Source organism: Labrus mixtus, chromosome 13 (genome assembly GCF_963584025.1).
Source record: "Labrus mixtus chromosome 13, fLabMix1.1, whole genome shotgun sequence".
NCBI classification, from domain to species: Eukaryota; Metazoa; Chordata; class Actinopteri; order Labriformes; family Labridae; genus Labrus; species Labrus mixtus.
Genome location: NC_083624.1, coordinates 630,843 through 648,311, shown reverse-complemented (window position 1 = coordinate 648,311; position 17,469 = coordinate 630,843). Strand labels below are relative to the sequence as shown.

At 37.1% G+C, this 17,469-nt stretch overlaps 1 protein-coding gene across 3 annotated transcripts in view; it reads left to right on the top strand.

Moving 5' to 3' along the window:
• The first annotated feature begins 520 nt into the window (after positions 1-520).
• LOC132986575 (cell surface glycoprotein 1-like) overlaps positions 521-17,469 on the top strand; it is a 56,518-nt gene continuing 39,569 nt past the window's right edge. For 2 of the 3 annotated variants that reach the window (XM_061053030.1, XM_061053029.1), the window contains exons 1-11: positions 521-857; positions 8,147-8,443; positions 10,903-11,175; positions 11,869-11,961; positions 13,933-13,998; positions 14,265-14,330; positions 15,013-15,054; positions 15,669-15,698; positions 15,795-15,869; positions 17,128-17,157; positions 17,254-17,319. In XM_061053030.1, the coding sequence (XP_060909013.1) occupies positions 809-857; positions 8,147-8,443; positions 10,903-11,175; positions 11,869-11,961; positions 13,933-13,998; positions 14,265-14,330; positions 15,013-15,054; positions 15,669-15,698; positions 15,795-15,869; positions 17,128-17,157; positions 17,254-17,319 (1,087 nt within the window). In that variant the 5' untranslated portion in view covers positions 521-808. The remainder of the gene's footprint in view (positions 858-8,146; positions 8,444-10,902; positions 11,176-11,868; positions 11,962-13,932; positions 13,999-14,264; positions 14,331-15,012; positions 15,055-15,668; positions 15,699-15,794; positions 15,870-17,127; positions 17,158-17,253; positions 17,320-17,469) is intronic. The other variant, XM_061053032.1, reaches the window with a different exon arrangement.

The following is a 17,469-nucleotide window of genomic DNA, read 5'->3' as shown; positions in this document are numbered from 1 at the left end:
ACACACACACACACACGCACACGCGCACACACACGCACACACACACACACACACACACACACACACGCACACGCGCACACGCACACACACGCACACGCACACGCGCACACACACGCACACACACACACACACACACACACGCACACACACACACACGCACACACACACGCACACACACACACACACACGCACACGCACACGCGCACGCACACGCGCACACACACACACACACACACACGCACACACACACACACGCACACACACACGCACACACACACACACACACGCACACGCACACGCGCACGCACACGCGCACACACACGCACACGCGCACACACGCGCGCGCACACGCACACACAGACACTGTACTGACGAGTACAGAGAGGAGAGAGAGACACGAGACGGGAGAGAGGAGAGCGCAACTGAAGTTGAGAAATGAACGACTCTTTTCAGGAAGTGATTCAGTTCAGTACGTTCACTCAGATGATTCGTTTGTTTTGAACGAATCGTTCATGACCGACACATCACTAGACGAAATACTTTCGTTTAGAACATTTTCTGTTTATCTGCATCCTACAGCCGCGCCCCTTTGTGTTACTGGAGCCCAACTGCTCCAAGAAGTTTTGACTTGATCCTGTTCTGACTTGTTTGAAGGAAAAATAACAACCCACGAGTTGTTCGAGTTAAATCAGAGAGTAAAAGTGTTTTTTTCTGTTCCTGCACCTACGACGACAAAGTGAAAGTACAGGTACACTGAATGTACGACGGCGGCTGTGGAGCATACCTGTGATTTTTCTGCTGCTCTGCAATGGGTTGTTTTTATTTCCTGGCCTCGTTCTTATTTACCTCCTGCCTCGGTGAGTTGTTCTTCTTTAACATTCTGCTGTTTTTATCTTGAGACTTAATGAACCTACAGAGCTGCAGACCTCACCACGAGCAGGACAAGACATGTTCAGTTCTATAGACTTTATAGAAACACAGCATTACTTTCATACGTCTGTTAATAACAGACTAAGAAATACACCTGATGATATTAGTCTATTTCATGTTTACTTTGATTTGTTTAAACTTTGTATTCAAATGTTTAACATCGACTTTACACTGAACAAAGTAAACACACATCTTCACCACTCTTTACTCAGCATGTATCATCATTAAGTGTTAATCCTGGGACAATGGCAGAGACGTGTTCTCTGGTTATTGTTAGGGCAGAAGTTTGTCATATTTTTACTGATCGGAATCTTACTGAAAGTTTTGACAGATAGATCTTGATGCACGGTTTTGTTCACTGACTTAGAAAATTACGGTGGCCCTGAAGTGCAAAACACAACCACAAATAAGAAAACACAATGACATTAACTTAAACCGGAAAAGGTAGGTACCTGCAGTCGACAAGGATCGTCGCTGATTGGACGAACGCAATGTCCGTCTTTTTAACCGGAAGTAAATGCTTCATACGCCTTTGGAGCCGGCAGAGAAATGTCAACGAAGTAAGCGGAGATTTAAAATTCATGATGTATTGCCCAAATTGTGGCTCCCAGAAAATGTACGGCCGTGGTTTGCAGTGGTTGTGGCAAGAGGTCACGAGACTTTCCATCCATTAAGAGTGATTGTATTATCCCCTGTGACTGCTGATAAACATTGTTTGACTCTGAGGCAGTCACTGACAGACCTGGGGCTCGTTTCTGAAAGAAGGTTGAACAAACCCTCAGTCTGACCCTGAGCTCTGAGTTGATTTACTCTCAGGTGGGAAACTCTGAGTTTTCAGTTCCAGATCAGCAGATTTGAATTTATTAAATAAACTCTGAGTATGTCCACTCGGTGTTCAGCGCGTGCACCACGATGATAAAAAGCCAACATGAATGGAGCCCCATCTATTAATTTAATATTTAATCAGAATTAAAATATTGCAGGTCAAAACTGATGGAATGGTAGGCTATTAAACCTATACAATTTATTTTCATTAAGATGCAATCCAGCAGAAGAAAATCGACTTTTAAACAGCTCAAAATGAAATATAATAACACAATAGGCTCATATAGATTTATAGTTAACTTCATTAACTTTATCCTCAACATAAAGCTGTATTCACACACACATAGACTAAATGTCCTCTCACCTTTATCCTGTTTAGTTTATAAATTAACATCTCCCGACGTTAATGTAGCCTCGGCTCTAATTCCCTACGGAGTAATGTTCGATAAAACAGTTTGTTTTATACGTTGTAGTAGGCTATTGCCACCCTAACATATCATATTAAAACATATCATATTAAAACATATCATATTAAAATATATCATATTAAAACAACCTGGATTTTTATTCAGACAAACGGTGAATCTTCACTAACACGGCGTGATACGGACTGAATGAAAGAATGAAGAAATGAAACAGTGTTTCTGGCTCTGAAAGAGGAGACCGAGAGAAACTCAGGGTTCACTGAAGAAAACCTGCTCACGACCAGGTTAGGTTCACAGACTCAGTTACCATAGTAACTGACTCAGAGGTAAAGTAACCTCTCCCTCTGAAACGGGCTGGAGTTACCCCTCTTTCTCAGGTTTGAGTGACCTCCTCTTCTGAAACGGGCTGGAGTTACCCCTCTTTCTCGGGTTTGAGTGACCTCCTCTTCTGAAACGGGCTGGAGTTACCCCTCTTTCTCGGGTTTGAGTGACCTCCTCTTCTGAAACGGGCTGGAGTTACCCCTCTTTCTCAGGTTTGAGTGACCTCCTCTTCTGAAACGGGCTGGAGTTACCCCTCTTTCTCAGGTTTGAGTGACCTCCTCTTCTGAAACGAGTTTCCTTCATTTCAGGGTGAACTGACTCAGAGTTTACACAAAACCTTCTTTCAGAAACGGCCCCAGATCTGTTAATGTATTTAGATGTTTTCAAACCTTGGAGACGGTTCACACTTCACGGTCCTTGTCCTGATTTTAGCGCCTTGTTTTTTAATTTGCTGTGTCTTTGTTTTCATGGCTTACTCTCATTCGAAAAAAATGCTATGACATTTTATTTATTAACAAATATGATGTATTCTGCATTTTTTTCCAGCAACACATGTTGGTTTTCAATAAATAAAACAAATACCGTTATGAGGGTAAAATACTGGTGTGTACAGATGTTGTGATTTCTTTAGCTTGTGACTTCTGTAGCATTAATGCACAGTATCTGCTGTTAACATGGCATACTATACAAGGAAACTGTCTACTAGATGTTCTACATGTAGTGTAAATCGTGATATCAGTTCACACAGAATCAAATATTTTGTACTTGCAAGAATTCCAGTTACCAAACCTGAAAATAGAAAGTACCACATTTGAGAATTTTGGTAGATCGTCCTTTTATTAACAATTAAAAACCTTTATGCCACTTATATGTCAGTTCACGATTAAGACTCAGTAGTTCCCAAAATATAATCACTTACAGTCCGATCAGTAATGTATGTAATGTAAAGCCATCTCCTGCTAAAGCAGAAACATTTTTTCTCAGCTATAGGTTTACTGTAACATGGAATATGTGGTAAGGGCTTCAGTATAGTCCACATCTATAGTCCAGCTATTTTGTGGCTGCTGTAATCCATTTTGTTCCACAGCCTGTTGTAGATAAACCTGAATGTCTGGGTCACCTCATGAATCAATTGTTTGCCTGGCCTCCGGAAACACATTTAGTTCCCTGTCTTCAACAGCAAATCCACAGTCCCTTGAACCAAACCTGCAAATTCAGACAATTATAGAATTATGAAAAGGTTTTTTAACCAGATTTTAGAAATGTAGTTTGAAATGGCCATTGTTAATAAGATGTGTTTGCTTGTTGATACAGAAACATGAAAGTAAACAAAGGCAGGACAACTAGCCTATTAATTATATTAAATACTATAATTTACAAAATGTACAATAATCCAAATATAGTTACCATAACGAGTGCAGTGCAATTTGTTATAATACAATATTCAGTTTATGATCATTTAACTCTGAGTTGATGTGGATTACCTGTGAGGGAATCCCTCCAGGACATGAGGCAAGTCTGGATGGTCGAACCCTGTGCTTGTTCCAGAGGTCCGTACATTCATCCAGGTCTTTCTGCAGAACATTACTGAAGCAGAATCTCAGTAAGCACTGGTGTTCATGGCAATCGTTGAAGTGTCCAGAGTCTCTTAGGTCTCCAAACAGGTCCATCCAAAACTGAGACCTAGGAACACATTAAATGCAAAGTTGTTGTTTTTTTTTACACGAGGAGAAATGTTTAATTAAATAATCTAGAGGGCTGAGATGAGGAATGTTATCAGCATTTTAAAGAGTGGTCTGAAAACAATAATTCATAACAGTGAATATTGAATAATTGATCTGATCACTAGTAATACATAGTTACATACCTTCCTCTTCTGAAAAAGGACCACCAGGACTCGATATGCTGATTCCCTGTTGATGAGCTGTAACTGTGTCTTGACGAGCCTCCATAGTAGTCCGTATGTGCATGGCGGAGGGCACATTGTGTTGCTGCCATTGTCCCATGTTCTGTTCCGAGGTCAGTTCTTAATCTCACTGGGATCACACCAACACTTTTAATATACAATTAATATAATTGTGCGCGATGACAGATGGGTTGTTGTTAGTATTTCCACAAACAAGCCACATTATTCTCATTGAAAAGCCGTCTATACATCCTGAGAGGGCCGATCCAAAGGGTTTCTGTTTGTCATAGCCATCTGCATGCCATCTGTAGTTCAGACTCATGGAACGATACGTGCGTCTTGTAAACCTCCGGCGTGTTCTCAAAGCCGTCCCATGTGGACTTATTGTTTCAACAAGCTCATTACTACTTCTCCTTTCACACAGTTTGTGTTTTTGTTGAAGAACTTGCCACATAGTCCGATAGCCGAAGAGTTGCCCTGCAGCTCAGTCTGAACCTCGGCTAGTGGAGAATAGTTCCGTCTGTACAAAGCTGCTTCTTTTAAACGTGTCTTTAGCGTACGGATACTCATATGAATGTTGTGAAAGGTTGACAGCATATCCAATATCACCTCATATGTATGGCCTGCATCAGAATATTCTCTGAGAGTAGAGAGTCTGACTCTCCGGTTTCGCTCATGTTTTCAAATCAACTCGCAGAAGCATGCTGCTTCCAGTTAAAAAGACGTCCAAAGATTCGTCCAATCAGTGACGACCCTTGTCGACTGCAGGTACCTACCTTTTCCGGTTTGAGTTAATGTTGTTGTGTTTTTTGATTTGTGTTTTTTGATTTATGTTTTTTGATTTGTGTTTGTGTTTGTGTTTTTTGATTTGTGTTTTTGTTTTTTGATTTGTGTTTGTGTTTTTTGATTTGTGTTTGTGTTTTTTGATTTGTGGTTGTGTTTTTTGATTTGTGTTTTTTGATTTGTGTTTGTGTTTTTTGATTTGTGTTTGTGTTTTTTGATTTGTGTTTTTTGATTTGTGTTTGTGTTTTTTGATTTGTATTTGTGTTTTTTGATTTGTGGTTGTGTTTTTTGATTTGTGTTTTTTGATTTGTGTTTGTGTTTTTTGATTTGTGTTTGTGTTTTTTGATTTGTGTTTTTTGATTTGTGTTTGTGTTTTTTGATTTGTATTTGTGTTTTTTGATTTGTATTTGTGTTTTTTGATTTGTGTTTGTGTTTTTTGATTTGTGTTTTTTGATTTGTGTTTTTGTTTTTTGATTTGTATTTGTGTTTTTTGATTTGTGTTTGTGTTTTTTGATTTGTGTTTTTTGATTTGTATTTGTGTTTTTTGATTTGTGTTTGTGTTTTTTGATTTGTGTTTTTTGATTTGTGTTTGTGTTTTTTGATTTGTGTTTGTGTTTTTTGATTTGTGTTTTTTGATTTGTGTTTGTGTTTTTTGATTTGTGTTTGTGTTTTTTGATTTGTGTTTTTTGATTTGTGTTTGTGTTTTTTGATTTGTGTTTGTGTTTTTTGATTTGTGTTTTTTGATTTGTATTTGTGTTTTTTGATTTGTGTTTGTGTTTTTTGATTTGTGTTTTTTGATTTGTATTTGTGTTTTTTGATTTGTGTTTGTGTTTTTTGATTTGTGTTTTTTGATTTGTGTTTGTGTTTTTTGATTTGTGTTTGTGTTTTTTGATTTGTTTTTGTGTTTTTTGATTTGTGTTTTTTGATTTGTGTTTTTTGATTTGTGTTTGTGTTTTTTGATTTGTATTTGTGTTTTTTGATTTGTGTTTTTGTTTTTTGATTTGTGTTTGTGTTTTTTGATTTGTGTTTGTGTTTTTTGATTTGTGTTTTTTGATTTGTGTTTGTGTTTTTTGATTTGTGTTTGTGTTTTTTGATTTGTGTTTTTTGATTTGTGGTTGTGTTTTTTGATTTGTGTTTGTGTTTTTTGATTTGTGTTTGTGTTTTTTGATTTGTGGTTGTGTTTTTTGATTTGTGTTTGTGTTTTTTGATTTGTTGTTGTGTTTTCTTATTTGTGGTTGTGTTTTTTGATTTGTGTTTTTTGATTTGTGGTTGTGTTTTTTGATTTGTGGTTGTGTTTTTTGATTTGTGGTTGTGTTTTTTGATTTGTATTTGTGTTTTTTGATTTGTGTTTTTTGATTTGTGTTTTTGTTTTTTGATTTGTGTTTGTGTTTTTTGATTTGTGTTTGTGTTTTTTGATTTGTGTTTTTTGATTTGTGTTTGTGTTTTTTGATTTGTGTTTGTGTTTTTTGATTTGTGTTTTTTGATTTGTGGTTGTGTTTTTTGATTTGTGTTTGTGTTTTTTGATTTGTGTTTGTGTTTTTTGATTTGTGGTTGTGTTTTTTGATTTGTGTTTGTGTTTTTTGATTTGTTGTTGTGTTTTCTTATTTGTGGTTGTGTTTTTTGATTTGTGTTTTTTGATTTGTGGTTGTGTTTTTTGATTTGTGGTTGTGTTTTTTGATTTGTGTTTTTTGATTTGTGGTTGTGTTTTTTGATTTGTGGTTGTGTTTTTTGATTTGTGTTTGTGTTTTTTGATTTGTTGTTGTGTTTTCTTATTTGTGGTTGTGTTTTTTGATTTGTGTTTTTTGATTTGTGGTTGTGTTTTTTGATTTGTGGTTGTGTTTTTTGATTTGTGTTTTTTGATTTGTGGTTGTGTTTTTTGATTTGTGGTTGTGTTTTTTGATTTGTGGTTGTGTTTTTTGATTTGTTGTTGTGTTTTGTGATTTGTCGTTGTGTTTTCTTATTTGTTGTTATGTTTTGCAATTCAGGGCCACCGTAGTATATTCAATTCATGTAACACAAATAAAAGCCGGACTATCTCACAATTAAGAAGCTGGAACAAGGATTCTGGAAACATAAGTTGAAGGAGAATTTGTTATTAGTGAGGGAGGTGTTCAGGTACAACTGCTTGTGTTGTAAGTGAATAAAATGTTAAACAGCTGATCTGTCTCCATGGTGATCCAATAACTGATGAATTCTGTCAAATGCTGCTGTGTCGCCATAGAAAGTTGTTTAAATGACCTTGACTAAAAGTGACTTAGTCCTGCATTGAGATTAAAAATCTTATTTACAAGAGTGTCCTGCAGCACAATAAACATGATACAGACATAAACACACACAGAGTAATCACAAACACAGATCAACATCCTGAGTCACAGAGAAGAAAAGTAAATTATTCAAAGCATCTACAACCTGAAGCATCTTCCTCCAACACCTTCAAACTACTTCAAAAAAGATTTAAAGAGACAGACACAGATCATCCTGCAGGAGATTCCAGACCACAGGAGCAGCTTACCTGAAAGTCCTTTTCTCCATTTTTTTTATTTGGATAAAAAAATGAAGTTCTAGCCTCATATCCAAAAGTACGACGGAGGATTAGGGCCATGTTAAAAAATGATTATTTATTTTAATTTTGAGATTAAACTCGTAAATTTATGAGAATAAAGTCGTAAATTAACAACTTTATTCTCGTAAATTTACGACTTTAATCTCGAAATAAAAAAAATGTAACATGGCCCTAATCCTCCATCGTACTAAAGTGTTTTTAGTAACTTGCTGTTTTTTCTCCATCCACATTTATTAAGAGTACAATATATTAATAACAGATAATAATGCTCCAGTACAAAAACAGGATTAACGGTCTCTAAATTCTATAAACACGTTTCATTAGAGATGTTTTAAATATGCAGAACCTTTACAAAGACACATGCTTCATATTCTCATACCTCTCTATGATCAGTTCTAGGTGCTGAACCGCCTACAAAATATGTCCTCAAGGGGACGAGGGAGAGCTTGAAGCCGGCCTTTTCTGGACAACCAAATTCAATTCTGTGGAAACATAACGGAAACAAAGTGGTGGAGTTTGACAGCAGAGAGCAGAAGGCGTATGGAGCGTACAAAAACAGGATCACTCTTCACTGGGTCTCGGCAGAGCTCGAAATCACCGGCCTCAAGTTTGAAGACAGAGGACTCTATGAAGTGGAAGTCGACATCGGCAACATGTTACATCTGTCACAATTCAAACTGGAGGTCATAGGTAAGTTTAACATTGAACACAGATTATGATCAATCCATTCTACAGCTGGAAGTAAAACCGCAGAGTAAAATGTAAATAGAAACAGAAAGGGATGATTTGAAACATTGAAACCCCGTATGGAATTGAAAATAGCACAAAGACAACCTGCTAAATGTTGAAACTGTGAAATGACATTATTTAATTTTCACCAAAATGTTCAACTTTTTTGATTTTGAATTGAATTTGATTCCAAAATGTTTAAAAAGAAAGTTGGTGCAGTAGCACAGAAGCTGATGGAACATGTCAAAGTTTAGAAGGTGAACTGGCTACAGGTTAGTAACATGATGGTTTAAAAAAAAGATGTGAAGGGCTTCTGTGAAAGTCTGTGCTGAGGTGAAACAATTAGAATCATGTTGTTGTTTTTTTTACTTACAATTGAAATGAATCTGGGGGTTCATTGTCTGCAAACTTTACATCATATACAAAGATTCAGAGAATCTAAAGAAATATCTGTAAGTGGAGGACAAGGCCAAAAAAAACAAACTGTGTGTCCCTGAGACAGCCCTGCTTTAAAATCAGATTCTGTAGTGGACACGGCATTGGCTCAGAAACAGAGTTCTAGCTAGCTGGAAAAAAACTCCTTGATGTACGTCGCTTTGGACAGAAGCATCTTGTAAATGAATTGTAGAATCGGGCACACAACAGGGAAATCTAAAGAAACTGCTGAAGCTGTGAAGAAAAGCTGAAACATCAGAAGATGATTTATTTCTCCAGAAGTCAGTTTTAAACTTTGTGGCTTTAAGCCCTCAGAAGCTGAACTGAATGGATGTGCAAGGCTGATACAGATTCAGTGAGTCACACTGTTGGGCTGTAAAATCTGCTTTATGTAGAATATTACCAATGATCAACTTCAGACCCGTTATAAAACCTTTCACCAGAGGTTTTATGACTGTTGTGGGGATATCTTTATAGACTGTGTACTTTTGGCAACGTTCATATTTCAAGTCGCTCATTTCATCACATTTGTATTTTTGAGGATTTGAAGTGTCTGAATTGCATTTTTCTTTGGTGATGTAAATCATACAAGTGTTTAGGACTTGTTGTACTCAGAAACAAACTTATATCAATCATCATTATTCTAATCACATTCTACACTTCAGGCGGTCAGAACAATCCTTTTCTCACTTTAAGTTACCATGGGCTAGTAACTGTAACAGGACTCTAAAAGGAACTGAAGGGCACTGTAGAGGGGAGATCAAATATTATCTTTTTATATGTGTGCTATCAAATGGGTTTTATAGTACTGGATCTACTTTTTTTACGATGGCCTTGGTATCAGCGGAGAGGTGTGCCCTTGATAAAAAACAAATTGTTCAAGCATCTGAAGACGGTTTATATTCAGTGCCAAAGAAGAAGTTACTTTCACTTTCTTATATCACAGAACAAAGTCAAGTTGTTGAATTTAATGTCCAGTGTGTGTGTGTGTGTGTGTGTGTGTGTGTGTGTGTGTGTGTGTGTGTGTGTGTGTGTGTGTGTGTGTCCTAAACAACGAGCCACGGTTAGATTCCTTTAACATGACAGCATTCCTTCCTCTAAAGGAGTCAATGTTAATCATACTGTAACAATACTTTATTTATCAGACACACTGATGTTTGACCTCAAACCGTTCTGATAAGCAGTGCATGCCCTTTATACCCGACATTATGTTATCATATTATTCACTTGTTTGCACAGATTTAATGTTTCTTTTATACAAACCAGGGCCCGACCCATATGGGATTTTTGGGGCCGATATATCGAAATGATTTATTGGCCAGAATAACAACAGTAAACTTTCTATGTGATGTTTCACACTTAAATATATAAATCAAGTATCTCCTCTGAAAATAACTCTGTGAGTCATGACTGTCTACAATGGGTGTAACACCCGAGTCCCACTGTCTGTGATGTTTTCAGAGTTTTCAGAGTCCTATCTTCACTTTGTTTACATCGCCCGGACGGCCGGCTGACTCCTCCCCTCGTGTATAAAAGTTGTTTAATTGAGGGACTAGAGAAAAGAAGAATAACATACTGTACTCACTGCTTAACTGTGTTTCTAGATCACGCTCATTTCAGGTAAATTTACATGCAGTGTGAAGATACGAGCATAATAAAGATCGCTAGCATTAGCATGCTAACACAACAATGCAGCGCAAGTTGTTTTGGTTTCATGCTGGTCCTCAAGGGCGACATCTGCTGGATCAAAACATCACATATAAAGACTTTAAAGATTAATTTTTACTTAGAAATGAACAATTATTATTAAAAACTATGTAAAACATAAATAAAGTTAAATTGGCTCATATCAGAGATAAAATTAGCCGATACCAACAGTGATGTGATGTGCTCACATCATATCAGCATCCGATACATACGTAACATACTACAATGATTTCAGTATGTATTCATTTATTTGTTTATTTTTTTACATTTTCTTCAAGACAAGGTTGCCATGCCGACCATATCTTGTGAGATAAACAAAGACGGTGGCTCCGATGTTTCTGAAGTCCGGGCGACGCTGCTGTGCTCTGCAGACCCCACCCCACCTGAGTCCATGATGAAGTTTGAGTGGAGAGCACGGGGAAAATCACAACCGGGACACAAGTTTAATATTTCTCTGGGAGACGAACGAGATAACGAAGAATACAGATGTTCAGTCAGCAACCCTGTGAGCAGTGAGACGGCGACATTCACAGCAAAGGATTGTTATCACGGTATGATCTCATGTATAACTGTACGTTCAGGTTTTTCATTTGGTCATTTTGAAGTCAATGTTCTTTTAGAAAACTTGAAGCTTTGTTGCCAAGTTACACTATTTCTCACCGAGGTTGACAGAGGAAGATGAATGAAAAGATCCCTTTGACTCAAGGATTCAAAGTTGTTAATAAAATCAATCAATCAATCAACTTTTATTTGTATAGCATCAACTCATAACAAGTGTTATCTCGAGACACTTTACATAAAGCAGGTAAAAGACCTTACTCATTGTTATATTACAAAGATCCGGTCTATCCATCATGAGCACTTTAACAAAGCAGCAAAAGTTACAGTGGTAAGAAAAAACTTTCTTATTAAAAGGCAGAAATATTCGGCCGGATCTCTGGCTCATGATGAAACAGTCTTCACAGGCCTAGACTGCACCGGGCTTGGAAGAGGATAGGGGGAGAGATGGGATAAAATGCAGGAAGAGGGATAGGGAGCAAGGGGGTGTGGGGGGTGATGTTCAGGCAGGCCGTCAACCACCGATCTCGAGGAGCCTAAGAGAGCTCAAGAGCCCTCCTAAATCAATGTTTTGGTTGTTGTAAAAGAGAGACACTATATTCTCCTGTTGTTACAGTTCTACAGTAAGTTGTTTTAGTGATGAGTGATCTACGTCCCTCTAACTTTTGACTCTTGTGTTTCTGAAGATAATTCATCTGTAGCTGTGGCTGTCAGTCTGGCTGTCATTGGTTTAATCGTACTCGTGTTGATCATCGTCTTCTGCAAAAAGAGACAAAAAGGTAAAGTAGAAAGAAATTACACTTTCATCAGAAAAAATGATACCAAAAACATTTCTCAGGATGTAGATTCTAAAGAGAACGACCTGATAAGTAACATGTATGTTTATGAGGTCCAGGTATTCTGAAAGCTATGAGTAACAGTTCAGCGCTCAGTATGTTTTGAAAGAGGAAAGGTAGTTTGTGAAGAAAGCCAATAATGTTCCCCATTGTCTGAGTAGGTTCTCAGTCATCCAGGTCATGGTACATTTGAAGCTACATTCAAAATCAACTGGACTGGTTGAACGTCTTCAAGATCTTCAACCAGTCCAGTTGATTTTGGATCAAGCTTCACATTTACCATGACCTATTCTGCCCTACAAAGGCAAAAGACCTTAACTCGCCAGAGTGTAGAACTGAGAAAAATGACTTTAAAGTATTTTTGTTGTCCGGCCAAATGAGTTGCAGGCAGAATATTGGAAATGTGGCAATTCTTTGTCTTTTAATGAGGTTATTAATGTTCATAAAAATCTTTAGCTCAAACATGACCTTTGACCCTATTTAGAAGTTAAGGTACTCTGCCTTTGCATTGCCTGTATAATAATAACGGGTCATGCCAAGGCAAAAGGCATTAACTTCCATTTGATACTGTATTTCACTTGGTTGCATGGTTAAAATTAGTGATGTTTGACACCGAGGCTTTGAAGCGTGTGTTGAGTAGGAGGGGCTTTTCTAGCCGAGGCCCCGTATCGAGGCTCGTGTCATTTTCAGAGAAGCGCGTCATCGATGACAAACGAGGCCTCACTTCGAGTAGAACTACGTCATTGATTTGTTTGTGTTTCGGGTTGTGGATAAAAGGAAGCGAAACCCACTTGTCATGTCTCCTCGTGAGTTTGTGTTAGTTGGTTGTTGAGAGTTGGAGTTTTGGTTCTATTTTTTGGGAGAAATGGAGCCTGCGAGAAAGAGGAAAATGTCTCCTGTTTGGGAGCATTTTGAGTTATCATCTCCCAATAAGGTAAACGTTAAAACAAAACATTTGTTTAGCGGTTCCAAGAATCGAACCCGAGCTTCTTTATCAACGTGGTGCTGCCATAACCATTATGCTACAAAGCTTTCATGTATTGTCATGTTGAATCTCTTCTATTAGTTGTTACTGTTTCCGTCACTATCATCACTATCTGTGTTCGTTATCGATGGCTTATTATTTTGATTTGAAGGTGAAGTGCTTTAAGGAGCTTTCTTTCAATCTTCCTTTTTTCCTGGACTTGTAGTTAACACAGATCCTCAAACTTGTTGAACAATAGATTTATATATATTATTGTTTCATAGGCTATATCTTGATAGGAAATCATAAAAAAAGATCACCGAATGATAATATGATTATATTAACTAAGGTATGTTATAAAGTAATATCACGTGAATCATTATTGGTTGAAGTAGAACAATTTGCTATAACATGTCAGTAATGCAATGGCATGTGATGTGATCAATAATAATTTGGCTGCTCTAAATTGTTTTGACCAGTAGGTGTCACTAGTGTACACTGTGTTAAATGAGGCCTCGAGTAATGAATCTATTTGCGATACAATTGGCTGGAAAGCCTCATTGCTTCACAAAGCCTCATTTCGCCATCACTAGTTAAAATAACACAACCAACACTATTTCTTTTCTACACTTTAGTCAAGCTACTGTGTGTGTCAGAAGTGCTTGATGACAGATATTAAAACAAAGGCATATCACCTTAACTCCACTGCAGTAAAACAGTAACTTCACTTTGATCCGCAGCAAAACAAAGGCAGAAGACCTTAACTCAGTTTGAGCATTCTGGAAGTTACTGCCTTTTGCCTTTGTAGGGCAGTATTGTGTCCTGTTATTTCAATTAATTTCATTTGAATTATTTTTTTATCATCTTTTATTAATAATTAAAATCTTCATAATGTATTAAAACTAACAACATACTTATCGTCTTTTCTCTCCTCTCACCTTTGCTTCCAGCATGTTTTGCTAAAGGACAACAGGTTGATAAAGGACAACAGGTTGATGAGGAGAAACAGACCAAAGGTATGATACTTTATGTTTTCAGGCTGAGACTTCCCTTCTTTTTTAAACAGATTTAAAACTCATAAATATTTGATTTAGAATATAAAACTGTGAAATAGTCTGTATCTGCAGGTCACCTGACAACAGAGAGGATACTCTGGTATGCAGAGCTTGGTTCAAGTGATAGTTTCTGTTGAGCGATTGGATGATTTCAGAGTTTTCATCGATCATCACTTTTATCTTCTCTGCCTATAAAACTACAATTTATTGTTTTTTATCTGTTTCAGGCTCAGATAAGGGGAAGGGGAAGGATATCATTCTCAAAGAAGAGACTGATTTAGTCTTGGAAAAAGGTAAAAGCTGCTCAATATTAATTACTCCTGTTTGTTAAAGGTTTATTTTGGGTCTTAATGACTTTATTTTGAGAAAGGTCAGTGGATAGAGTCAGAAATCGGGGAGAGAGAGAGCGGGGAATGATCCACAGGTCCATCCTGAACCCGGGCCCTCCGCCTGAAGGGCCACAGCCTCCCCACATGGGGCGCACACACCAACCACCGGCGCCTCGTTAATTACTGCTTTTAAAAACTACTACAGCTTTTAATGATTTACTCAGCTAAATAATATCTTTATCTTATAACTTGGCTAACAGTGTGAGTCCTGAAAGAAGAACATTTCATATCATTTTATCATTTTCAATATAAAAAAATATGTTTTGCTCTTTTATTTTTATTTTAGGGCCTGTTTCCTTTAAAGTACAAAGTTGTTCATTTTAAAAGAATGGGTATCACTGGAACGCCGATAGCCTGGCGGTTGAGGCTGTGGGTTCAGGTCCGACCTCTACTCTCGCCTCCCACAATTTCCTGTCTCTATTCGCATGTCCTGTCAGATTAATGCAAAAAGGCTCATTAAAAAACATTTTTTTAAAGAATTAGTGTCACTAATTATAATTCAATTAATAATTCAATTACTTATCATGATTAATACACTGTTAAAAAAAGGAACAGCAAATTAAATTACCTTGTTTTTGCTTTTCAGTGGATGTCAAGAAGAGGGTACGTGAACTAAACAGAGGTCAAGGTAAATTCAACGGGGGAGAAAATAATATAAGCTGCGAGCTGTAACTAATGCTTATTTCATTATAACAACCATGAGGGCAACAAGTCCTCTCATTTAAGTCGCTGCAAACCATCAAACATTTGTCATATTTGCTGATAAGCTAATTCATTAATCATTGTAGTGCTTCAGTGTGTTTGTTTGAACAGTTTCAAAGCTTAAATCTCTCTCTCTCTCTTTAAAGCTCTTAGAAGAAATATTTCTGATCATTGAAGAACTTTACATGTCTTGATTGTTTTCATCTTTCCTTCTTCTGCTGTTATTTTTATGAAACAACTCTAACCTTATCCAAATGACTGAACAATCACAGCACATTGATTTTTTTACTTTAGTACTGAAACACAAATTTAACAATTCAAGAAATAAAACAACTTTTGAGAAATGTAAAACCATTCTTTCTTACTTTGCCCTCCAGAGCTTACATCCATGTCTGTTACCTGTGTGTATATTTTATTTAGCTCATAGTTTGATTGTGATTTTATTTATAAACAGTACAGAAAGGAGTAACATGATTAATCTGATTTCAGTTCACTGCATGTCATGAATTATTTTGACCTAAAGAATATTTTTCCCTCCAGCACCTGTTGTAGCTCCGAAGCCACGAAAAGGTAACACCACAACACACATTCTTAATGTTAGCTGAGACACGATATAAGAGAGGCTAGGAATAAAGCTGGCTGCTTGTGACTCTTCTCTCTTATCAGGTTTCGTCAAAAAGAAGGAAGAACAGTTTGAAGAACAGTTTGAAGAAAAAGCTGAACAGACTAAAAACATAAAAGGTAATTTTGAATGGGAAGTAGATTTTTGCAAACAGCTGCAGCTGATGTTTATTTTCATTTCCACAATCAAAAAGCAGAGAGTCCTAACATTTAACAAGGTACAACAAATGAATAGTTGTTGTTTTTACTTATAAATTACTTAAAATATGAATTAAATTCATGTGATTCATTTTCCACCAATCAGAAAATTCCTGTATCAATCTATTGTTTCTGTTCTACTCATTATTTCTTCATAGATTGTTCCTAACTGGGTTTATTGACTCCATTTTTATATTCTCAAGTACTTAAAGGGATACTTCACCCATTAGCATTAATCTTTGTATCATTAGAAACCTGGTAGTATTTTTGAATGGTTGTGCCTCATTTTCCCCTGAGATGTGAAATCTTTGTATTTCTGAGTCTGTAAAGGAGCTTCCAGTGACGCAAAATGACGTTTTCTGCGTCACTGGAAGCTGTTGCGGTTAGCGGGGTGAAACTACAACTCTAGTTCCTCATATTTTCGACCACTGAAGCTACAGACCAATCACAGATCAGTGGGTGGGAACTCACTCCCAGACTCGAAACTGCCAGCTCAGCAGCAGACACATAAGGCCTGCCTGTCGGCGGCGGTGAGGACGAGGAGCCCGGGCCGGCTCGAGCTGGGGTGGACTGGTAGTGTCGGTGCTCTCACTGTTTGTCTATGGACACAGACATAGAGTCTGTTTTCTGACAGGAATTTACAAGATCAATTCTGGAAGAAATCTCTGAATCAGTTGAGGAAACGGTCTTATGAAGTAAATATGTCTGTAAATAGAGGACCTTAGTGGGAGTGGCCTGTGGTGCTGTGCATTCTGGGATTTGGTGTCTTTCATCCACATGAGCCAAAAAGACACTTTCTGTCTTTTCTCGGGCAAGAAGGCACCAACTTCAAAATGTATTTCACATTTCTACATATATGACCCAATGTCAACACAGATTCATGTTTCATGGTGAAGTATCCCTTTAATATTTTTTGTTCTATTTAGGCATTAATGTCATAAAGAGAATAGAAGGGTCTGTTCTTGGCAAATATAAGATCTAACAATGATGTTTGAACAGTTTCTTTTGATCATAACAGCATGACATCCATGTCTGTTACCTGTGTGTATATTTTATTCAGCTCATAGTTTGATTGTGATTTTATTTATAAACAGTACAGAAAGGAGTAACATGATTAATCTGATTTCAGTTCACTGCATGTCATGAATTATTTTGACCTAAAGAATATTTTTCCCTCCAGCACCTGTTGTAGCTCCGAAGCCACGAAAAGGTAACACCACAACACACATTCTTAATGTTAGCTGAGACACGATATAAGAGAGGCTAGGAATAAAGCTGGCTGCTTGTGACTCTTCTCTCTTATCAGGTTTCGTCAAAGAGAAGGAAGAAGAACAGTTTGAAGAAAAAGCTGAACAGACTAAAAACATAAAAGGTAATTTTGAATGGGAAGTAGATTTTTGCAAACAGCTGCAGCTGATGTTTATTTTCATTTCCACAATCAAAAAGCAGAGAGTCCTAACATTTAACAAGGTACAACAAATGAATAGTTGTTTTTACTTATAAATTACTTAAAATATGAATT